The sequence below is a fragment of the Clarias gariepinus genome, chromosome 21 (genome assembly GCF_024256425.1).
Source record: "Clarias gariepinus isolate MV-2021 ecotype Netherlands chromosome 21, CGAR_prim_01v2, whole genome shotgun sequence".
Classification (NCBI taxonomy): Eukaryota; Metazoa; Chordata; class Actinopteri; order Siluriformes; family Clariidae; genus Clarias; species Clarias gariepinus.
Window position 1 is genome coordinate 5,024,844 of NC_071120.1, and position 25,157 is coordinate 5,050,000.

A 25,157-nucleotide genomic window follows, 5' to 3' on the forward strand; every position below is an offset into this window, starting at 1 on the left:
TCTAAAAACTGCTAGGACCGAGGATCTTGCCAACTGATAGCAAGAAGTTCTTATTTAGTACAGTGGCTCACCTAACAAAACCTAAAATGCCCGCAGAGAGTATCCCATCACAGTTTAGAAGTGAAGACTTTATGGACTTCTTTAATGAAAAGATTGATAGTGTCAGGAAGAAAATGAGGGAGGTTCAACCTCTTATAGCATCTCATGATCCAGTCCAGTCTAAAGCTTCACATTTAGATTTTCAGTGCTTTACCGGTATAAAGCAGGAAGAGCTTTATAAACTTATCACCTCAGCTAAATCAACAACGTGTCTGTTAGACCCAATCCAAACCAGATTTTTAAAAGAATTGATGCATAGGGTTGGAGAGCCACTTTATTATTAATTCTTCATTATATCTAGGTCATGTCCCTAAACCTTTCAAGTTGGCAGTTATTAAGCCGCTTCTTAAAAAATCTAATTTTGATGCGAATGAAATAACAAATTACACACCGATTCCAAACCTTCCCATTATATAAAAAATATTAAAAAAGTAGCACATTATATGCACTAATATGCACATTCTTGCAGAAAAACAATATCCTTGAAGAATTTCAGTCAGATTTCAGGCCCCATCATACTGCACTAGTCAAGATTGCAAATGACTTGTTTTTAGCTTCTGACCAAGGCTGCATCTCAATACTAGTCTTACTTGATCTTAGGGCTGCATTCGACACTATAGATCATAATATTCTCATAGATCGCTTACAAAATCACATAGATATTCAGGGACAGGCATTAAAATGGTTTAGACCATACCTGTCTGATCGATACCATTTTGTAGATCTAAATGGAGAACCGTCTGGTGTAATGCCAGTGAAATATGGGGTCCCACAAGGGTCAGTTTTAGGACCTCAGCTGTTACATGCTTCCCTTGGGTAACATCATTAGAAGACATGGGATTAGTTTCCATCGTTATGCTGATGATACCCAATTTAATATCTCAACAAAACCAGATGAAATACATAGGTTGTCTAGATTAACCGAGTGTGTCCAGGACATAAAAGATTGGATGACCAATAACTTTCTTTTACTAAACTCACACATTTTTCTCACATTTTTCTCTATACCCGGTCTCTTGATAAGGTCATATCATTGCATGGATTTTCATGCCATTGTTATGCAGATGACACCCAACTTGTTCTCTCCTTTCCCCCCTCTGACACTCAGGTTTCCACCCGGATCTCAGCATGTCTGGCAGACATCTTATTCTGGATGGCTGCTCATCAGCTGAAGCTCAATCTCAGTAAAACCGAACTGTTTATGCCTTGTGACTCATCCCTAGGTCAAGACCTTGTGATATCCCTGGACAACAACCAAATCACTCGCTCAGACACCGCCCGCAATCTTGGGGTAACCGTGGACAATCATTTTTCATTTTTCCCACACATCGCTAACCTTACTCGCTCTTGTCGATTTCTTCTTTACAATATCAGAAGAATTCGCCCATTTCTTTCTTCACAGGCTACTCAGGTGCTTGTTCAGTTTCCCTTGTTATTTCAAGACTGGACTACTGCAACTCACTCCTGGCAGGCCTGCCTCTGTTCACGATTCATCCTCTGCAACTGATCCAGAATGCAGCAGCACGTCTCGTTTTTAACCTTCCCAAGTTCTCCCACACCACCCCACTCCTCCGCTCCCTGCACTGGCTTCAGTAGTCAAATTCAAAACACTGATGCTTGCCTACAAAGCTAAAAATGGCCCAGCACCCACTTACCTCTCTACGCTAATTACACCAAATACCGCACCACGTTCCCTCCGATCCTCCAGCACTGCTTGCCTCATCCCACCATCTCTCAGGGATTGAGGGCTGCACTCATCTAGGCTCTTTTCTGTTCTGGCACCTAGGTGGTGGAATGAACTTCCTCTAGATGTCCGTACAGCAGAAACTTTGACTATCTTTAAACGACGACTAAAGACGCATCTGTTTCTCCAGTACTTGGACTACCCCCCCCCCCCAAAAAAAAAAAAATAAATAAATAAATAAATAAATAAAATAAATAAAAACTCTTCCCAGTTGTGTTGGACTAATGCCACTTAGTTATTAACCTAGTTAACCCAGTGTAAGAATGTATCCAATTATGTAAACATTAAAGCACTTTTTGTAAGTCGCTCTGGATAAGAGCATCTGCCAAATGCCTAAATGTAAACTATGGGCAGATGATATAATTTTGATTAATTAAATAAATTGGACCTCTTATGCTCAATTTTAAACAAGTTTACACAAGACTTACAGCATGGCTCTCCAAAACATGTCTATTAATGATGCAGCTAAAATACAGCTCAGATCCTACATTATGGCATGCTGCGTTTTCTTTCTGTTTTGTTTCCAAATATGCTGTTTCAGTGTTTGTAGCTTTAAACATTCCCTTGGTTAAGTTTTTGTTTGCTCATATTGTATAATTAGCAGTAGTATAAATTGCTTAGTGAATGATGCATATTAATTAACATTCTGAGTTAATTTTAGGAAAATAGAAACTCCTGTAATGATTCATATGTGTTTTAATTGTGAAAAGCAGCTGGTAATGTGAAGCAGATGAAACACAAGTCTTGGTGTTAGACATTTTTGCAGTTATAAGGTCATGTAGTTGCATGCAGACATACAGAGTGTCAGGTCTGGGGCTGGAAAACATTTATACCCTAAAACAGACAATTAATGAGCTGGTAATTTCCTCTACCTAATCTGCCTAAATAAGTAATCTTACCTGCATACTGAAGGGTCCCACAGTGATTGGAGCAGCTCAATGCTCTTGGTGCTTAAATTTGATGGGTCTAGTAGTGTGTGGACGATAGAAAAGTCAGTGTGGGGTCTAAATTTAATACAGTGGAACCTTGGATTGCGAGTAACTTGATCTGCAAGTGTTTGGCAAATTAAGCAATTTTTTAAAATAAATTTAAACTTAATAAACAAGTGAGGTCTTGACATACGTGTTTTGTAGTCTGTGTGTGCTTTGTCTGCCAAGTGTAACACTGTAACCATGTGTGTGTGTGTGTGTGTTTCTGTGTGTGCGCGCACATGCATAAAGCAAAGGCGAGCATCATTAGAGAAGTTCCTTGTTGAAGATCCAGAATCTCTCTCTGTCAGAAAGCAGTGATTTCATCACTGTGTGCCCGCACAAGTGTCATTAGAGATGTTCCTTGTTAAAGAACTTTCCCGACAGAGCAGTGTTTTCCTCCTCCTTTCCTCTCTCATCGTACTCCAGCCACGATTCTCAGCCAAAGTCTAAGTAGATACATGGGGTATCAATGATGCTAAGAATGGTGAAGAATCATCCCAGAACTACACGGGAGGAGCTGGTCTTTCAACATGACAAACCAAGGAGAGGCTCCGTAAGAAGCATATGGACTATTTAAAAGCAAAACAACTGGTCTTTGAGGGTCAGAAAACTGGCTTATAAGCAAGTGATCAAATACTTATTTGACAAAGTAATTCACAAATAAATAGTTAAAAAAATCATACAATGTGATTGTAGGGTGGCTTTCATACACACACAATAAGGGATTGGGAATGACTGCCGTCTGGCTCACGGATTAATTCAATTTAATTCAATTCAATTTTATTTGTATAGCACTTTTAGCAATTCTTCATTGCCGCAAAGCAGCTTTACACAGACAAAAGAATTATTTAAGTTTGTATGAAATGTGAATTTGTATGAATCAAAATGGTCAGTTTGTCCCTGGTGAGCAAGCCGAGGGCGACAGTGGCAAGGAAAAACTCCCTGAGATGGTAATAGGAAGAAACCTTGAGAGGAACCAGACTCAACAGGGAACCCATCCTCATTTGGGTGAAACAGAAAGCAGTAAATGATCTGCATTTATACAGTGTGTAGGGTGGGAGGCAGTTCAGCTATAATAGCTGATGTTAATTGATGTTAATATGGAGTCCAGGTGGTTATTGAAGACCCAGGTAGACTTGTAAGAAGTTCCAGTCATGAACTATCGAACTGTCAAGTCCCCAGAGAAACAGTTGCCAACACCAGTCAAGGCCAGAACCATTTTCTAGGTAGAGAGAATCATTCCCAGACACCAGACGCATCCCAGAGAGACACACGGGGCATCCATGTGACGAGATCTTCAGCCAGAAGCGGGGCACCAGGATGGGTCAGACAGGTCCGGAGGGCAGAGGGAGTCTGGATCACTGGCAGCTCAGGAACGACATGTGTAGCTCGACAGAGAGAGAGAGAAAGAGTGAAAGGGGGAGACAGGAGGAGAGAGGAAAGAGAAAGAGGGGGGGAAAGAGAAGAAGAAGAGAGATGGCAGTTAGGTATGGTCACAGTCACACAATGTATAATGTGAATGTATATTAACTGTAGAGTGCAAGCAGAGACTCCGGCAGGACTAACTATGACAGCATAACTAAAAGGGAGAGCCAGAAGGAAACACAAACATGAGGGCTTCCTGACATGTAAAGCAAACAATCACCTCACCGTCAGCAAACCTGAGTGATCAATGAGAGTGAGGAAGACAGCATCCAAACATACAAGTTCACCATAATACTCTACGTCCATGAGTCCCCCAGATCTGCTCCTTTACCTATGGCAAATCTATTTATAAAAATGCTTGGCTAAATAAATAGGTTTTTAGCCTGGACTTAAACACTGAGACTGTGTCTGAGTCCCGAACACTATTTGGAAGACTATTCCATAATTTTGGGGCTTTGTAAGAAAAAGCTCTGCCCCCAGCTGTATTTTTCATAATACGCGGTACTGACAAGCAGCCTGCATCCTTTGATCGAAGTAGGCGTGGCGGATCGTAAGACACTAGCAGTTCGCTCAGGTATTGTGGCGCGAGACCATTTAATGCTTTATATGTCAAGAGTAGTATTTTAAAATCAATGCGAAATTTCACAGGGAGCCAATGGAGTGAAGATAAGATAGGGGTGATGTGCTCATATCTTCTGGTTCTAGTGAGGACTCTCGCTGCTGCATTCTGGACTAGCTGAAGCTTATTTATGCATCTAGCTGAACAACCAGACAGTAAGGCATTACAATAGTCCAACCTAGAGGTGATAAAAGCATGAACTAGTTTTTCTGCATCGTTTAGCGACAATAAATTTCTTATCCTGGCAATATTTCTGAGGTGAAAGAATGCTATCTTGGTAATATTATCTACATGTGCTTCAAATGAAAGGCTGGAATCAATAATCACACCAAGGTCTTTCACTGTTGCATTTGATGGAACAGAAAGGCCATCTAAAGTTACGGTGTGATCTAAAATTTTACTCCTAGCTGTATGCGGTCCTATGACTAGAACTTCTGTCTTATCCGGATTTAGCAGAAGGAAGTTAATTAGCATCCAATTTCTTATGTCCTGCACACATTGCTCAATTTTAGTAAGCTGTTTTTTCTCATCAGGTTTTGCTGAGACATATAACTGTGTATCGTCAGCATAACAATGAAAACTAATACCATGCTTACGGATTATGTTGCCCAGAGGAAGCATGTAAAGGGAAAAAAGCAGTGGACCTAAAACTGAACCCTGCGGAACGCCAAACTCCACTAGAGAGCATGCGGAATAATCACCATTTAAGTCTACATACTGATAACGATGGGTCAGATAGGATCTGAGCCAGGAGAGGGCTGTACCCTTAATTCCTACTACATTTTCTAATCTGTGAAGAAGAATAGCGTGATCAACGGTGTCAAAAGCTGCACTGAGGTCAAGTAATACAAGCATAGTTACACAACCCTGATCAGAGGCCAATAGAATGTCATTTACTACTTTAACGAGTGCTGTCTCTGTACTGTGATGAGGCCTAAATCCTGACTGATACAGTTCATGTATGCCATTTCTATGTATATATGAGCATAGCTGCTCCGCTTCTATCTTTTCCAGAATCTTAGAGATAAAGGGGAGGTTTGATATTGGCCTGTAACTGGACAGCTGACAGGGGTCGAGGTCAGGTTTCTTAATTATTGGTTTGATAACTGCTAATTTAAAAGATTTTGGAACATAACCAATGCTGAGTGAAGAATTAATTATTCTCAACAGGGGTTCTGTTATTGCTGGTACTATCTGTTTAAGAAAATGTGTCGGTACAGGATCTAATATACAGGTTGATGAATTTGCAGAAGAGATGAGTGAAATTAGTTCATTCTCTTCAAGGGGAGTAAAGTATTCTAGGTTCTGATCTGACATGGCTAGATTAACATCTGCATCAATTACATTGTTCGGTTTCAAAACCTCAATTTTATGCCTAATATTTACAATTTTATTATTAAAAAAGTTCATGAAGTCCTCACTATTGCATGATGTTGTTGTGGAAATTTCTGCAGTGGTCTTATTTCTGGTTAATTTGGCTACAGCATTAAATAAGAATCTAGGATTATTTTTGTTATTTTCTATAAGAGTGGAGAGATATGTTGATCTAGCTACACTAAGAGCTTTTCTATAGTTCAGGATGCTCTCCTTCCATGCTTTTTGAAATACTAGTAATTTAGTTTGACGCCATTTACGTTCTAATTTCCGAGCGGTCTGTTTTAAAGTGCGCGTGTGATCGTTATACCAGGGAGCAAGTTTCTTATCTCTAATAATTTTTCTTTTAACTGGAGCTACATTATCTAAGGTATAGCGAAATGTCGACTCTAAATATTCAGTCGCCTGATCGAGTTCTGTGGGGTCAGACGGTGATCTAATCGAAGTTGGGAACTCTGGAGATTACTGATAAAACTCTGTTTGGTAGTTGATGTGAATGTACGTTTCATACGGTAGCGCGGCGCTGTGCGTACATTATTACTGTGACACACTTTATTACATAAACTGTCTAAATAACAGATTCCATTTTTAAAAATATAAGTAAATGAGAACCTAAATGGTGGACCTAATGCGTTAGATTACTCGTCACTTAAAAAAAGTAATCCGAGTACTCCAACGCGTTACTTTGTAATGCGTTACACCCAACAGATTATAATATTTACTGAGTCCATTCAGTCTCATCAAAATGTTTTTTAGGCGTGGTGAGTCTACTGCATTTGGAGCGTAAATTTTTAAAGTGTGTATTACTGCTGAAAGCCCTGAATGTGTTTTACCTTCATTATGATTAAATCTCTGCTTTGCTCGATTGTAATACTGATCTGTCATATACTGTTCTCACTGTCCCAGTAATGTGCATAATTAACTGTAATCTTTTTCATCCACTCTGTCTTTGGGATAATCTGTTAATTACTGCTTATTACTGCTGTTGCTGTTATAGTACACAATCTGCTGTCCATCCACCAGACCCACAGCAGTGAAATTCCCATTGAAAGTGTAGAGGTACTGTACTGCAGAGAGTGTGTGTCTGTAAAAGTTTACATAGATTCAGAGAATAATACCATATAAAACTATAAAGTTTCATAAGTTGTGAAATACTTAGGATGACGTCACCAACATCCACAACACCTACTGACTAACTGACTGAATGAGGACACAGTATGGGGGATAAAATTACAAAAATAAATAAATAAATAAATAAATAAATAAATAAAAATACCAAGACAGATAACATGTTTATTACTTTGCTAACATCAGCTAATTTCATATAGCAGAAAAAGAGCAAAGAACTACTAATGTTCTGTACAATTTATACGTTGATTTAGTACTGTAATTAAATTTAATTGGTGTCAAATTTATACTTTTAAGTCTCTTTAAAAATAAATGTTTCCTGACTCTGTGGTGTTTTTACATGTGTTATACAAAAATCAACACACTAACTCACATGCTCTCTCCCCATATGTCTCTGTGTGCATCAATACTTAAATAACAGTAAATATCATAGCACTTATTAGACATTATTCTATGCAGTAACAGTATATATTTTTTTCAAACAAAAAATAATTAAATATTTTTGTTATGGAGTTATCTTATTATTTCAACTTAAAACTTTTACTAATGTTTCAAATATTACACATGATTTCTAAAAATAAAATATGTTGTGTTCTCTGTTTTTGTTTTTACAAAGACATTTTAAAATAACATATTTTAGAGCTATAATCAAAATACTGCAATAGGACTGCACCTACGTTTATTAATTGATTAATCTATTGGTTCTTTATTTGTCAATTAATCTACTGATTATTTTTAAATAATATCACTTCATTAATTTTCTGGTTGGATAATTAATCCCTTATATAATTTTCCAGTAAATAATTATCATAGCTTTGATGTTTAATCTTTTAACCTCTTACTCAAGCCTTTTCTCAAAAAAATATTTATTTTACAAATAAAAATTTCTCCACATGAAAAAAAGCCATGTAATAAATATTATTACCCCTATTAATATATTATATTTTAAGATTAATATTACCATTAATAGAGTATAATTTTATGTATATTTCATCTGAATTATTTAGAAATGTGCTCTTTAAACCCTGAGTTATGACAGAGTTATCAAATATGGACACACCACCCAACTCTACATCTGTAGTAATAATAAATAATAAATTACATGTTTATTGATAAGCATTGTTGCTAATATGCTAAAAGTACTGAACCTGAGAGCTGGTTTACTTATAGAGACAGTTTTTAAGTTAACCTCCTCCTGCTCCATCCTCTCTGACTGCTGATGACTTTGCCACATTCTACAATGGGAAAATTGCAGCAATCCACCAGTGCTTTGCTTCCAACCCAACTCCTGAACCAGAACTTCCCTCCCCTCACTTAGCAGAATTCTCCAACATGTCTGAGTCATCTAATGAGATTCAGCAGATCATCTCATCATCCAACCCCACCACCTGTTCATTAGCCCCAATCCCTTCCACAATGCTCAAGACCATCTTATAAGACCTCTTGCCCTTAACCACAACCATCATCAACCATTTCATATCATCTGGTCATGTTCCTGCTGCTTTTAAGAACGCAAGGGTTATTCCCATCCTCAAGAAACCCTGCCTGGATGCAGCAGAAGTTAGCAATGATCACCCAGTATCGCTTCTCTCTCACTCATTCACTCACTCATCTTCTATACCGCTTTATCCTGTATTCAGGGTCGTGGGGACCTGGAGTCTATGCCAAAAGGCTTAGGGCACAAAGCAGGGTACACCCTGGACAGAGTGCCAATGCATCACAGCGCTTCTCTCACAGAACAACCTTTTTCTAATCAGCCAAAATGTCAAATTCAAATTTTATTTGTCACATACACACTCATACACATACACAGTACGATATGCAGTGAAATGCTTTAGACAACTGCCCGTGACCTTAAAATAAAAGATTATAAAATAGAAAAATAAATATGAAAAGGAAAACAGAAGGTAAATTTAACTAAGTAAGAGTAAAATAAAAATATAGAATTAAAATAAAATAACATAACTTAATTGTACAGTACAAAATATGCAATAAAAGAAACATATATGAAAAATATAGATAATAAGAGACAGCAATACGAAGATACAGTGGAACCTCGGATTACGAGTAACGTGGTTTACGAGTGTTTTGCATGACGAGCAACAATTTTTAATAATTTTTTACTTGAAAAACGAGCATTGTCTTAGTTAACGAGCACCGAGTATCATGTTTCACGCATGCGCTTCTTGTTTTAACAACGAGCGTTACGTCATCACAAGTGAGCCAACGGTTTTTCTCTCTCTTGCAGCAGAATTGTAGGTAATCGTCTCTCCTGCTGGGTGAATACACACACGCGCTGTGTGTGTGTGTGCGTGTGTGAGATGTGCACACACACACACACACACACATTAACGGAGAGACCGTTTTTAAAACCGTTTAAAATTTAGCAAGGAAAATCGCTAGTCACACTCGCGTGAGTGCATACTAACGGGATTACTACTGTAAAGTAAAACAACAACAACAACAACAACAACAAAAATTAAACAGCTCCTCACCTTTGAAAACAGTCGCGACAGAGAAGAGTTTGTGTGTTTATTTGGCAACCTGAGAGAAGGGGAGCTGTAAAGCCGAGACCTATCGTCTCCCCTGCTGGGTCTTAGAGCCTGCAGTGTTTTTGAGTGTGTGTGTTTGTGTCTGTGTAAGGCAGGGAGTTTGTGTGTTTGTTTGGCAACCTGAGAGAAGGGGGCTGTAAACGCGAGCGAGCCCCCCTTCATCCCCCCTCCTCTCAGGTTGCCAAATAAACACACAAACTTCTCTCTGTCGCGATTGTTTTCAAAGGTGAGGAGCTGTTTAATTTGTTTTTTGTTGTTGTTGTTTTACTTACAGCAGTGATCCTGTTAGTATGCGCTCACGTGAGTGTGACTAGGAATGTTCCTTGCTAATTTTTAAATGGTTTTAAAAACGGTCTATCCGTTAATGTGTGTGTGTGTGTGCGCGCGCGCACATTTTACACACATACACTCTGCATGCACAAACGAAAACCCTTATCTGTTGGGGTTTAATTTTATATTTTTTTAAGGTAAAGTACAGGTTAATTTGTTTTATTTTTACTTTATATTTTGTATTAATTATATTTATGTATTTATTTTTTTGGGCTGTAGAACGAATAATTTAAGTTTCCATTATTTCCTATGGGAAAATTAAATTTGGTTTAAGAGTGTTTTGGAATACGAGCCCACTTCCGGAACGAATTAAGCTCGTAATCCGAGGTTCCACTGTATATAATTTAGGACTATGTGTGGGAATGAGGTTAAATATGAATTGATTATAAATAGAAATGTCGCGGATTTAAAGTGTTTAAAGTGTTTAAAGTGACTGTGCATCCGGGTAACAGAATGTCCAGGGGATGTGCAAATATACTTGAAGTAACATATTTAAAGTGACTTGTGATAATTTAACTTAACTAATGTCCACGAATGTGTAATTGTGCAGTGGCCACTAGTGTAAGTGAATGTCCAGAATGTCCACAGTGAGTGCAAAAACCATGTGTGTGGATGTGCGAAATGGATCAGTACTGTGTGGTGTACTGATTAAGAGACCGTATCGCCTGCGGGAAGAAGCTCCTCCTCAGTCTCTCTGTGTTGGTCTTTAGGGAGTGGAATCGCTTTCCTGACCTCAACTGGCAGAAGAGTCCATTGTTGGGATGGCTGAGGTCCTTCACAATCTTCCTGGCCTTGGTCCAGCACCACTTGCTGTAGATCGAGTGCAGGTCAGGGAGCTCGGTGCGGATGATGCGCTCAGCTGATCGCACCACCCTCTGTAGAGCTCGTCTGTCCTGCATAGTGCTGTTCCCAAACCAAGATGAGATGTTTCCCGTCAGAATGCTCTCTATGGTGCAGGAGTAAAAGTTCCTGAGCACCTTGGAGGGCAGTCGGAAGTCTCTCAAGCGTCTGAGGTGGTAGAGACACTGTCGGGCCTTTTTCACCATGGTGTTGATGTGACAGGACCATGACAGGTCCTGCGTGATGTGAACACTGAGGTATTTGAAGCTCTTCACTCTCTCCACTGGGCTCTCGTTGATGATGGGGGTCTTGTAGTTCCTCTCCTGCTTAGTGCTGAAGTCCACTATCAGCTCCTTTGTCTTGCTGACGTTCAGGAGGAGATTGTTCCTCTGGCACTAGTTCTCCAGATTCCCAATCTTCTTCAGGTAGGCCGATTCATCGTTGTCAGAGATCAGGCCCACCACGACTGTGTCATCAGCAAACTTAATGATGGTGGTGGAGCTGGAAGTGTCCGCACAGTCATATGACATGTCATATCTCTGAGATAAAGAGATGTTGAATATTTCAGTGAACACAGGTGCTAGCTGGTCTGAGCAGGCTCTGAGAATACGACCTGAGATGCCGTCTGGTCCTGCTGCTTTCCTGGTGTTCACTCTCTTGAAGGCTCTCCTCACGTCATGCTAGGAGATGATGAACGTGTTTCTGGTGCTGGCAGTGTCTTCCTGTCTGCAGCCGTTAGCGCCGCTAGCATAAGCATCGCTAGCGTCTTTAGCTGCAGCCTCGAAGCGAGCATAGAAAGTGTTCAGCTCGTCTGCCAAAGTCACGGCCGCGTTCGTCATACCGGATGTTGGTGTTTTATAGTCCGTAATTGTCCTAAATCCCTGCCACAGGCTCCTAGAGTCACTCTGTTGGAGTTGTGACTCTAGTTTTCTAGAACTAGAGCTGCTTCGCCTCTTTCACCCCCTTCCGGACGTTGTATGAAGCAGCCTTATACAGTACGGGTCCATGTCCCCCGACGCAAGTCCAGTGTTATAGGCAGCGGTGCAAAATCTCACTGTCCACCCACGGCTTCTGGTTGGGAAACGTTCTAATAGTCTTTTTCTCCACGGTATCATCCGCTAGTTTCCCGATGAATCCCACAACCGCTTCTGTAAACACGCTGATGTCCACGCAGCGCGCGACCTCCCTCTGAACCAGAACTTTCTGTTTCAGCCTTTGTTTGTATTTTGGCATGAGGAAGATGGCGGCGTGGTCGGATTTACCAAACGGTGGACGAGATTGAGCCTTGTAGCCATCCTTGACTGTCGTGTAACAGTGGTCCAGTGTCCTTTCGCCCCTGGTGGGGCAGGTGATGTGCTGATAAAAGTTTGGCGCATCGTCCCGGTGTTGTGTCTGGTGCTGTGTGAGAGCCTCATGCAGCTCGCATAAGGCAGTGTCCATGTCCGCTTGTGGTGGAATATAAGCGGCGCTGATTATGACCGATGTGAACTCCCGAGGTAGATAAAAAGGACGACACATGATGGACAGTAGTTCCAGATTTGGTGTGCAGGAGCGTGTGAAAGGAACAACGCTCGCGCTGCTCACGCTTGCGTTTCCCTCGAGGCCGCCGCTTCGCGTCGTGTCCTTTGTTGTCCCTCAGGATCTCACTCGGCCAGCTCGGATCCGGAGTTAAAAACGTCGAATTGTAAGTACATTGTATACCAATAGAAACAAGAGTGTCTCTATCATAACTAATGTACTCCATGGTGTTGGTTTTGCCAATTTAAAAACGCTGAAAACTAACGTAAAAAACAAAAACAAAGAAAAGGTGGTCGGAGCAGTCATGACGGCAGCTGACCTTACCGGGGCCATCTTGGATTTATTCATGTGTTTGACATGTTTAATATTAAACATGTCAAACACACGTATTGTGGTGTTTGTTGAATAAACACTCTTGGAATTAAATGTATGAACTGGCGTGTAGCCTCTTTATTTGTCAACACTCAAAACTTTCTTTTTACCACCGTGTTCTAACCTGTTATCCTTATATCTCGTTTAGCACTACTGCCATCTAGAGGACAATAACAGTAATCACTACATTCCCTTTTCTTTAAAATTGAATATAAGCTGTAGTGCATTACCAACAGAGGTAATATTAAATTGTATTATATTAATATTAAACAGAATTATCAAATTGTCACTAAACAGGCATTTAAAACAAAAAACAAAATAAAGCATTTGTTCACTGCTTTTAAATATAACTAGACAATCATTTACAAATTAAGTCGATCAGGTTTCTTTATGATACGCGATGATCTTCTTAGCATTGAAGAGTCATTGGTTTCTGCAGACTGACCATTATCCAGGTGAATGGAACATGAGGACAAAGACAGCGTGCTTGGTGGTGCTTGTTCTTCAGGTGAGACCAGAATGTATTCTCCTTTCTTGTCAGCTAATGTTTTGTTTGTTTCTCGCATCTTCAGGAGACTTCTGCGATTTCTTCTCAGAATTTGTCCATTCTTTGTTTCGACAACATATGATCTTGGATTTACTTTTTCCAAAACAACAGCTTTCTTGTCCCAGCAATTTGCATCTTCCACTCGCACAATGTCATTCTTTGATAACACTTTCAGCATTTTTGTCTGTTTATCATAGTTTGTCTTCTGTCTCTTTTGAAGAGCCTTTTGTTTGAGCCTTACATTTGCACTGGTCATCTTGTCTTGTTTCGTGTTAATTCTGAAGGGAAGCATCGTTTTTATCTTACGAATTAAGAGCTCTGCTGGAGATGCACCATGCTCAAGAGATGTTGCCCGATAGCTCAGAAGAGCTAGATATGAATCTGACTTGCCTTCCCATGCTTTCTTGAGCAATTGCTTCACAATATGCACTCCTTTTTTCTGCTTTCCCGTTAGACTGAGCATGATGGGGACTTGAGATCACATGTTTGAAATCATAGTGAGCAGCAAAATCCTGAAATTCTCTTGAATGGTAGCATGGGCCGTTGTCACTCACAACTACCAGCGGAATGCATGCCTGGCAAAAATCGACTTCATATGCTGAATCACACATGCACTTGAGGAGTTAGACAGCAGGGCTATTTCTGGAAAACTAGAAAAGTAATCTACCACCAGCAAGTACTCTTTTCCATGGAAATAAAACAAATCGGTACCCACTTTCTGCCAGGGATACTGAGGTAGGTCTGTTGTGATCATGGGTTCTCTTGCTTGCCTGTTCTGGTGTTTAAGACATACTTTACAACTACTGACCATTTTCTCAATGTTCGAATTTATTCCAGGCCAATAGACAGAATCTCTGGATCTCCTTTTGCACTTCTCCATTCCAAGATGTCCTTCATGTATCCTGGAAAGCATCTCTTCTCTCAGCACTTGTGGAACGACTATTCTATCTCGTCTCAGAAGAACAGCATTAGCCAAACTGAGCTCAGATCTAACATTATAGAATTGTGCACAAGATCTTTTGACCCAGTCATTGTTCAGATTGTCAATTACAGATTGGAGAACTGGATCTTTTGCTGTCTTCTCAACTATTTGCTTGAGCTTCTGATCAGAGACTGGAAAAGATTCAACAACTAGATTCACATGCATCTTCACATAATCCTCTGTGGAACTCACATCTGAGAATTTGCATGTTAATGGTGTATCAGCTATGACTATGTATTTGCCTGAAATATAGACTAATTCAAAGTCATACCGTTGCAGTCTCATCATTAGATGTTGAATGCGTGGAGACTTCTTATTCAGATTTTTCTTTTTGATTGCAATTAAAGGCTTATGATCCGTTTTTGCTGTGAACGATGGTAAGCCATAGACATAGTCGTGAAATTTCTCAAATCCAAAAACGAGTCCAAGGCATTCCTTTTCGATTTGAGCATATCTGCACTCAGATTGCGTCATAGTCCTGGAGGCATAAGCTATGGGTTTCCAGCCTTCAGGATCCTCTTGGAGTAAGACTGCACCTAATCCATCCTTTGATGCATCTGTGGAGATTTTGATACTTTTAGAAGAATCAAAGTAGGTGAGAACTGGTTCCATTGTCAGTGTTGACTTGACGATTTTTTCATTCTTGCTCGTGCTTACGTATCCACTTGAACTCAGCTTTATGATTCAACAGTTCTCTGAGGCTCGCAGTTTTTGCAGAGAGATTTTGAATAAATTTACCAATGAAGTTTACCATTCCCATTATCCTCAGCACACCTGCTTTGTCCACTGGACTTGGCATATCCAGGATTGCCTGAATTTTGCTTTTGTCAGGTTCCACACCACGTCCAGACAACTTGTCATCTAAAAAAGTCATTTCAGTGACACCAAACAGACATTTACAGTGGTGTGAAAAACTATTTGCCCCCTTCCTGATTTCTTATTCTTTTGCATGTTTGTCACACAAAATGTTTCTGATCATCAAACACATTTAACTATTAGTCAAAGATAACACAAGTAAACACAAAATGCAGTTTTTAAATGATGGTTTTTATTATTTAGGGAGAAAAAAAAGCCAAACCTAAAAAAAGTATTTGCCCCCTGAACCTAATAACAAAAAGTAATTGCCCCCTGAACCTAATAACTGGTTGGGCCACCCTTAGCAGCGTTTGCGATAACTTGCAGCGAGTCTTTTACAGCGCTCTGGAGGAATTTTGGCCCACTCATCTTTGCAGAATTGTTGTAATTCAGCTTTATTTGAGGGTTTTCTAGCATGAACCGCCTTTGTAGATTTGGAGATTAGAGTTTTTTTCTCCCTTAATAACGTAAACCTTCATTTAAAAACTGCATTTTGTGTTCAATTATGTTATCTTTGACTATTAGTTAATGGTTTTTGATGAGCAGAAACATTTAAGTGTGACAAACATGCAAAAGAATAAGAAATCAGGAATCACCATTTCTAGCAATTATCATAAAATAAAGTTGCATCACCGCCACCTACAGCTTTTTTATAGTTTTATACTCCCCCTAGTTCTTGGAGCTATGTCATCATATCCAACCTCTCCTGAATATAAAGTTTGTCCTGCACAAGGGCAGTTATATGCTCGACAATCTGACTTTGATGATATTCCTCACAGAATCCCGTTAAGTGTTTACCTACTGTAAGTAAAATGCTGTTGAGGTTGCTGTGTCCAATTCCTGCTAATTAATACGTCCTCTTAAAAGTAACTCAATGAGCTGGGTACATTTCATTCAGACTGGACTTTATAACTGCTGTAACCTCTGCGCCTCTGTAACCTAAATGCCACACGCTTCATGTGGCTTCATCTGCCATCACTACTTCAGACCTGTGAACAGACCGGAATCTTCTTCTTCCTCATCTTATTCTTCTTTAAAGTTCAATAATAATAATAATAATAAGAAGAAGAAGAAGACAATGAAATTAAAGTATATATAAGGTAATAAAGTAAAAACAGGTGCTGGGAGTGTTTTATGCATTTATTTAAAAGATAATAAATATAAAGCACTGTCCAAATAACAATGATCTTGAAGAACTTGGCATGAACACTCCTACCTGGAATTTATTGGCAAAGTGACTTTTGTACAAAACTAAGATCTGAGTGGGAAGAAAATTAACAAAACAAAACACACATACAGTGACGAATTCAAAAATAGAGATCAAAATACATTTTTTTTAAGAGTGTTCCTGAATTTCAATAGTTTGAGGTATCAGCAGTATCATTTGAGGTATCAGCAGTATCATCATTATCATCAGCAGCATAAAATGAGTTAAAATGTCATTTAAAAATACTGCAGTGACGCCACAATACACTGCATTCTGTCAGCTTATCCTGTGGTAACAGCTCAGGAGTGATAATCTATGGAAATATTCCTTAACATAAATAACTCTGAAATTAATGTACCTTTAATTAAATTAATTATTAGGTTTTTTTTTTAAATAAATTGCACAATTGAGGAACTCGGCTGTGAGTTATTGCTACATCCCCTGTACAGTCCTGACCTCGCTCCAAACCATTTCTACATGTTTAGGCCATTAAAGGAGTTCCTGGGAGGCTAGCGTTGCAAATGTGTAGCAGGCAGTCTGATCATGGCACCAGTGTACTCAGTAAACGTTCTACTTTGATGGTGTCCAAAGACTAGTGAAACACTGGGAGAAGTGCATTAGGGTAGCTGGGGATTATATAGAGAAATAAAGGGAGTCTCTCTCATTACCTCGGTCATTCTGTCATTCTGCACAAGCAACTTTGACTTGAATGGCCCTTGTAACATGACCATGTAGGGAAATTGGATTAAATTTAATACTGTGTATTGACAAGAATAAAGACATATAGCATGAAATGACAGTTTTGTACCTGAGCCTTGAATAAGGAATGTGGATTCTGTGTTAGCTTAAAGACATCTTCTGTTATATTGCACTTTCAGCTGCGACTTTACAATTGGAGTGTGAATGTTAGCGTTTTTTGGTTTGTTTCCAAAGTATTTGATTTTGGCATTTTATGTAAACAGCATGGCTCTTGTCCATCTCCCTAGTGCATTCATATAAAACAAGACAAAATAAGTGCATAAAAAACTGCCGAGTACAAATCTTTAAACTTCAAATTAAAAATGAAATGTACAGTATCACATTTCAGATATCTATACAGTATCATAAAATATAATCTGACATTACATGGGCTGATATAGTCTTACACACCAAATTCAGTCAGCAATCGTTTAAAACCGTTAAAGATCTAACCGGATGATGTACCTTCGGTGACCGTGTACTTGTAAGCAGCTCAGTTAGATCTGTGGTCAGTACAGTACATTCTGTATCGAAAGCAGTGCAACGAGTCCATTTTGCAGCCGTCCAACCATCTAATGCCTTTGGGCAAAGTTCCAGATCTTTTAATTCTATAATCTCCTCTGCGTGGTCCTCTGTAAACTCTGTCCTCAACCCCTCTCCTCGTCTCTCCTACTGTAGAAAAACAGACAGACGGAAACAGGATGAGCTCTGAGCAGAGACTGAATGTTAACGCAGGCTTTTCTGCTGGATTTTCACTCCACACACAGATTGTTATTCCATTTTTTTTTACTCCATGCTGATGATACCCAGGTATATATATCATCAAAACCAGATGAAATACCTAAGTTTGGATGACCAATAACTTTCTTTTACTAAATTGAGAAAAGACAGAGATATTACTTATCGGCCCAAAAACCAGCACACAACAGCTTTCACAATTCAGCCTGCGTTTAGAAGGATGTACTGTTACTACCAGCTCGACAGTAAAAGACCTGGGCGTAATATTAGACAGTAACTTGTCCTTTGAAAATCATATTTCCAATACCACAAAAACAGTCTTTTTCCATCTTAGAAATATCCCCAAACTTAGGAGCATCTTATCCGTATCTGATGCAGAAAAGCTAGTTCATGCATTCATGACCTCCAGACTGGACTATTGTAATGCATTACTAGGTGGTTGTCCTGCATCCTCAATAAACAAGCTTCAGTCGCCAAAATGCAGCTGCCAGGGTTCTCACTAGATCCAGAAAATATGATCATATAACCCCAATATTATCATCCCTGCACTGGCTACCTGTTCAGTTTAGAATTAATTACAAAATAGTATTACTTACATACAAGGCTTTAAATGGTTTAGCTCCCACATACCTAACCAGTCTTCTGATACGCTATAATCCACCACGCTCCTTAAGATCACAAAACTCCGGACTTCTGGTAGTTCCCAGAATTTAAAAATCTACAAAAGTGGGTAGGGCATTTTCATATTTAGCTCCAAAGCTTTGGAATAGCCCTCCAGACAGTGTTTGGGGCTCAGACACAGTTTCCCAGTTTAAAAGTAGACTCAAGACACATCTCTTCAATCTGGCATACGCGTAACTCATCCCATAACCTCGGACTCCAGTATGTCTAAATGCACATTCTTCTTATGCAATTCACATCTGGAGCTGTCTGACTCCATGTTAACTTAGACATCTTCAGTTATAATAAACTTCCAGTATTACTGCAGATCAATTCCTGCTATCCAATTTCACCCAAATGAGGATGGGTTCCCTGTTGAGTCTGTTTTCTAACAAGGTTTCCATTTCAGGAAGTTTTTCCTTGCCACCGTCTCTGTTGCCCTCGGTTTGCTCATCAGGCAGAGTCTGATCATTATGATCTATACACATTTTTTCTTTCTCCTACACGTTTCCATAATTTTCTTTTAATTTTGTGAAGCTGCTTTGGGACAATGACAATTGTTAAAAGCGCTATATAAATAAAATTGAATCAAATTCCATATGACACAGTAAACTACATCATGTCTTACTCTCTCAGTTCAGCAGGACGATACACAGTCACAGTGTTAGAGTTGTTGGAGGAAGAATCTCCTTCAGGGACTGTAAAACAGATAAATCATTATTAGTATGAATTTGGATTAACACAGAAATTAAAGAAGAAAAAAAAAGTAAAAAATAAATAAATAAAAATTAGGCCAGCTAACAGCAGCAGTTAACATAAACGTGTTTACACAGTGACTGTTTAAGGTGGTGTATCTATGTGTTTAATTTTAAAAAGCTATAAGGGGTTAAATAATGGCAGATCATTAGAGTCACAGGGATTGTGTTCAGTTTTTGTCATTAGTATATTGATGTACTTTCATATTATTTTGCATGACTGCTATGATCAGAGCCCTGCTTCAGAAAAAGATGAATGAGTGTCAGCAGCGCCGGTGTGGGACTGATTTTCACTCTGAGAACAAGATCTCCAGTGGAACCATCTCAAACTTGGTGCAAAACACACTGTTTTAGAGTTATGAGGATCCACTTCTGCTCCCCTGACTTTTAACTTGCTTGTTTTGTTCCCATAATAAAATGACTAAACACTATGTAGTTTAAGGATAAAGGAAATGCATACTGTATATACCACCTGGAAATTGTAGGTGATATCACACTTTTACACGAGAATTTAAAAGTCAATACAAATATATAGTTGCAAGCAACAATGACAGGCCCAAGCACCCTGTGCCATCATCACCCGGGTCCACTGCACAACCTGTGTTTTATTTGAGCGTGTTAAGAACTACAAAAAGCCATCGCAGCCTGAGTGCACCGCACAACGTGCACACTTCACACACTATATAGAGCTGATGTCAGCTTAGGCCCTAAATATTTGTCATGTCGTCTGTGTCTGTCCGTGTTCGTGCGTGAGTGTTAACATTTGTGATGTGTACGTGTTTACAATAGGCCGCAGATGCTGAAAGGAAAGCATCACACTATGATGTTACTCAATGTGATGTCATTCAGCGTAAGTTTAAGGCATTGTCATGGCTGACCTGTTTGAGATATCAAGAATCCCTCTACGATTCTGCATCCTCTGCATCCGTGAATGTGTATGAGCTATACAGCAAAATCTCATGTGGGGGCTCCGGGCCACATGACTCTCAGGCATCCTAATTGCAGATTCCAGCCTGCCAATGTTCATGATTTCATATATTCTCAATATTTATGAGCATTTTAGGACCCCCAAATAGTGCTAAATACCGACCTTACCAAATTACTGTTCCAAAATATTGTCAAGTGTTAAGAATGCATGTATTTTATTCATGTTGACAAAATTTGGGTAGGTCTTTATAACCAGGATATCACAGATCTCTCTTCTCCATAATCTTTAAAACAAAGCCACCACGCTCTTAGCTTCAAACATGAGAGAGATGGCTTTCTCCCCCCCCCCCCGTACATTCAGTAATGCAAATACAGTCACCCTTTTCCTTAAAAGCAGCCACAGCAAACATGCTATTTACACTGTGTTAAACTGATGTTGCTTAGAGGTTGCTAAAAGAGGGCATCGGCTTTGCTTTGAATATAGCAATTACGGTGGAAGGAATATTTTAGGGCATTTTTTTTTTGTGGAACAGACTGTGATATCCTGAAAGTGAAGGTATAAAGTGTGGTATACTAATGGACAATGGCATGTTCTGTGAATAAGAGATACCTGCTCCAGTCGTCCTCTCACCGGAGTTCTTCTTCTTCCAAACCACAATTTCAGCAACAACGGCAACGATGACAATGATGACAACAATGATGATAGCAATCATTGCTCTGTCTGATCCTCCGTCCAATCCTCCCTTTGTTCCTTCATCTGTTAAATCAGCACAGAGTCTTTATTATCTGCTGCAGCAAGAAATTAGCTTTCACTCTCTACAGCTCTAGTTTATTAGGACCTTTTGGTACTTCTCGCACTAACTCCTTCTCCAAGCTGCTGTGCTGAACCACGCAGGTGTAGTTGTGTTTCTGCAGCTCCTCAGCTGGGACTTTCAGAATGCTTCTCTTCTGGAAGCTTCCATCCTGGTTGGGTAACGTCTCTCTGAGCTCCACGTCTTCATGCACGTCCTCTCCGCCCTCCTGCCAGGTGATGTTTAGTGGTTTGGGGAAGAAACCAGTAGCGAGACACACCACCTCTGGAGAAGGATAGTGTTTATGGAACACTGACACCTCGGGAACAACTGCAGAGACACACAGTGACATTAATATTACAACACTATCAGTATTATTAATTTATGAAGTCTTTTAAATACGAATAAACCTACTAAAAGTTGGACGTCTTTTTGCTTTTTATAGGTATTGTAACCATAAATTAAAATTTAACAATTAAGTTACAGTAACAAGCGTTTCAGTTAATCACATGACAATAATCTAGTATAGAGTGTATGCAGTTGATGTCACAGTTTGGCCTTGACTATCTTCCAGGAGTCTGTTTACTGGATAATTTCCACATCATTTGAGAACTGTACAAAGTTGAGATCATAATAAATGTCAGATGAATGAAAGTTTGTATGGGTCTGATTAGTTCAATCTGGAGAGGTAGGATTCCTGTCTTTTTTGCTGAACAGCAGGGGCGTAATTGCTTGCGCCCCCCCCCCCCCACCCCACCCCACCCTGCACAAATTCATCACCACCATTTATACTCATGAAACTGTCCTCTGAAATGAATGATCATGTGCATTATTACACCTAAACGTGCAGCATAGTTGACCTCTTTTGCCTGTGGACCCAGACCCTCCACCACTTTTTCAAAACCCCAAACAGAAAGGGTTAAACACTTTACCTTCTCTTATGTAAGATGTTAACTTCTTTAAATAATCTGCACAGTTATTCTCCAGGTAGTTCTTCCAGTGTTTAGCTTCTTTAGGCTTCCAATTCAGTTCGATTAAGAGAGACCCATCATTAGCTGAGGTCCAGGTTCCAGTTGTCAGATCCAGACTGATGAAATCCTCTCCATCATAAGCGTACAGATCGTATCCTCTAGTGGTGCCGTCATCATCCAGCTCACAGCCGTACATCCTCTGAAGTGTGTGAGCCCCTAAAGCAAAACACACACACACAACCAACAGGAAAAAAACACTCTCATTCAGTGCTATACTGATATAGGCTAGTGTCCATAAATATTTGAACTGACAACAAACAAAATTAAGTACAACTAAGCTGAGATGGTTTGTGTTTTATTCCAATGAATATTGTAAACTTAATTGAAAAATCAAAAGAAATAAAAATATTGCCTGTAATAGTAATAAACAACACCGATATACTGAGAGCAATTAAAGGACACAAAACATTTTTTTTTCATGAGTCACTGTTCTCGTGTAATTGTTTAATTGTTGAGGTATTCAATGTTTAAGATACTACATGAGAAGGACATCAGTGCATCAGTGAACACAGAGTGGACATACTGGACTGAGTGCATTTCAGATGGAGAATTCTATGGCAAAATCAGGAAGCGCAAATGAGATACAAGGCATTATTATGTGACTTGGTGCACCTGTGTTAGCCCGCACACTGCTCAGAAGCGCATGTGAAGATTTTATTTACATCGGAATCACTTGGTTAATATCATTCCTCATTAATCAATTCCACAAGTTCAAAACACTCACGTCGGACCTTCACTAAATCTCAAAATGTCAAGTTTGGATGCTGTATTGACATGATAAGGAGCACAGGGCACAGCTCTGCATCATATTATATAATATAGAGATGGATATAAAAATTAGTTATGATTCGCGATTATTTTGTGTGGTGATTCATGTATCGCTCTAAAATAAAAATGTTTTTAATAGTTTTATTTTTATTATAAAGTTTGGCCAGTGACTCGGCTGGTTTTCAGTTTGATTGGTCGTGAATGGTGATCGGCCCCAGATATAAACTATTCTGTACCACAGAAGCTTCTGAGTGATGCAACAGAAACACATTTTTATGGCATTACATTATCAAAAATTGTGCACGTTAAAAGTCTCTAAATGCATTCAGATTTGAATTCATTTACACACAAAACTAATATATCTGCTCATAAAGGAGAAGACACACACTAAAATCTTAAATTGTGAGTAACTGTGTCTGCAAGTTTTTTGCAAGACGAGTAAAATCTTTAAACAAATTTTAACTTAATAAATGAGCGAGGTCCTGAAATACGAGTAGTACGCATGCGCTTTGTCTGCCAAGTGCCACGTGTTCACAACTGAGCCAACGATTTTTCTCTCCTGTGCTGTGGGATTGTGGGTAATCGTGTAATCGTGTAATCACTTGTTTTGTCAACATCCGTGCGCGCGTGTACTGTTACTATAACATCATGACCAATTTTGTGTCCGTGTTTAGTGACTGTCCTTTAGTAACTGTCCTGCAACAACGGCCCTAGTAATGAAAAAAAATTTAAAGGCTGTAGCAGTGCGGGAGATGAATCTGTTTAACGGCAATGCAACGTCACATTTCCGCAAAATCCTCAAAAGGAAGCAAAAGCAAGCGTCTTTAGAGAGGTTCTTTGTTAAAGATTCCAGTTTAACATTCCAGAGACTCAGTGATTCTGTGTGTGTGTGTGTGTGTGTGTGTGTGAGAAAGTTGTCCCACACAATACTTTTTTCCCTCTCTCTCATCTCCCTCACAACAGATTCATTATTTTCAAAGGTAAAGTACAGATTAATTTCTTTAATTTTTACTTTATATTTTGTATTCATTATTTTTAAATGAATATTTTTGGGTTGCGATTCATCCAAGTTTCCATTTTTTCTTCTTAATTCTGACATACAGGTGTTTTGGATTACGAGTACGCTTCTGGAAAGAATTACGTTTTTATTCCAAGGTTTAACTAATTATATACTATATATAAATATAAAAAGGGCTGTAACTAAGTACTATTTTAATAATTGATTCATCTATCGATTATTGAAATGATTAATTGGATAACTATCATCACAATAACTTAATAGCGCTTATATTTAAATTTAGCTTGAGGGTTGTTTTATGCAAGATGAATATTTTAAAAAATGTCTGTAATAAACTTTCATGATGAACAAAATCTAAAACCAAAAAAAACTAAGTATAATAATGAATATAATATTTATAATTATAATTATATATAAAAATATAATAATTAATTAAAGCTTGAAGATGATGGTTGGCAAATTATGAGTTAAGTTGAAATGATAAGAAAACTGAGATTAAGTCTGTGGCGAATAGCGTAAACCAGCATAAACCAAACTGTAAACCAACAGCTGGGTGTTCATGTTTAAATCAAGCAAAAAAAAAAAAAAAAAAAACATCCCTAAGTAAATTAAAACATCATGAGGGCACTATTGAGCTGTGTCTTTTTGCCTAGTGGAGCATTATGTATTTACACATGAACAGGCATATGGTATGTAATTAATATAAAAGATAAACGAATAAAATCCATGTCTTAGTTAGAATTATAGCCAGTATACCATAGAAAACACCATCATATCAACATATCAACCAGCTAAAGACCAAGAAAATGGAGAAAAATTACTCAATTAAAAACTAATTAATTATGAGAAACTGTACAGAAATGGCCTTGTAGTATATTTTGTTTATCTATAATAATTACAACCTCATCTCAGAAATTCCATAAAAACTTTCTTTGTCATTAAATGATGAATCTAAACTATGGTTGCCACCTGTCCCTTATAACAGGGAGCTGTCCTGTACTGAACAATATATATGTATATTAAAAAAAAATATATATTTTATATATATACAGTGAAACCTCGGATTACGAGCTTAATTCGTTCCGGAAGTGGGCTCGTATTCCAAAACACTCGTAAACCAAATTTAATTTTCCCATAGGAAATAATGGAAACTTAAATTATTCGTTCT

The 25,157-nt window shown here is 38.8% G+C and overlaps 1 protein-coding gene across 2 annotated transcripts in view; it reads right to left on the reverse strand.

Moving 5' to 3' along the window:
- Nucleotides 1–16,519: 16,519 nt before the first annotated feature.
- Nucleotides 16,520–25,157, reverse strand: part of LOC128509416 (H-2 class I histocompatibility antigen, alpha chain-like) — a 17,687-nt gene continuing 9,049 nt past the window's right edge. The window contains exons 3-7 of one of the 2 annotated variants that reach the window (XM_053481152.1): nt 22,105–22,359; nt 21,221–21,502; nt 20,992–21,138; nt 19,328–19,397; nt 16,520–17,973 (exon numbers count right to left, since the gene is read on the reverse strand). In XM_053481152.1, the coding sequence (XP_053337127.1) occupies nt 17,949–17,973; nt 19,328–19,397; nt 20,992–21,138; nt 21,221–21,502; nt 22,105–22,359 (779 nt within the window). In that variant the 3' untranslated portion in view covers nt 16,520–17,948. Of the gene's footprint in view, nt 17,974–19,327; nt 19,398–20,725; nt 21,139–21,220; nt 21,503–22,104; nt 22,360–25,157 lie in introns of those variants that run through there. The other variant, XM_053481151.1, reaches the window with a different exon arrangement.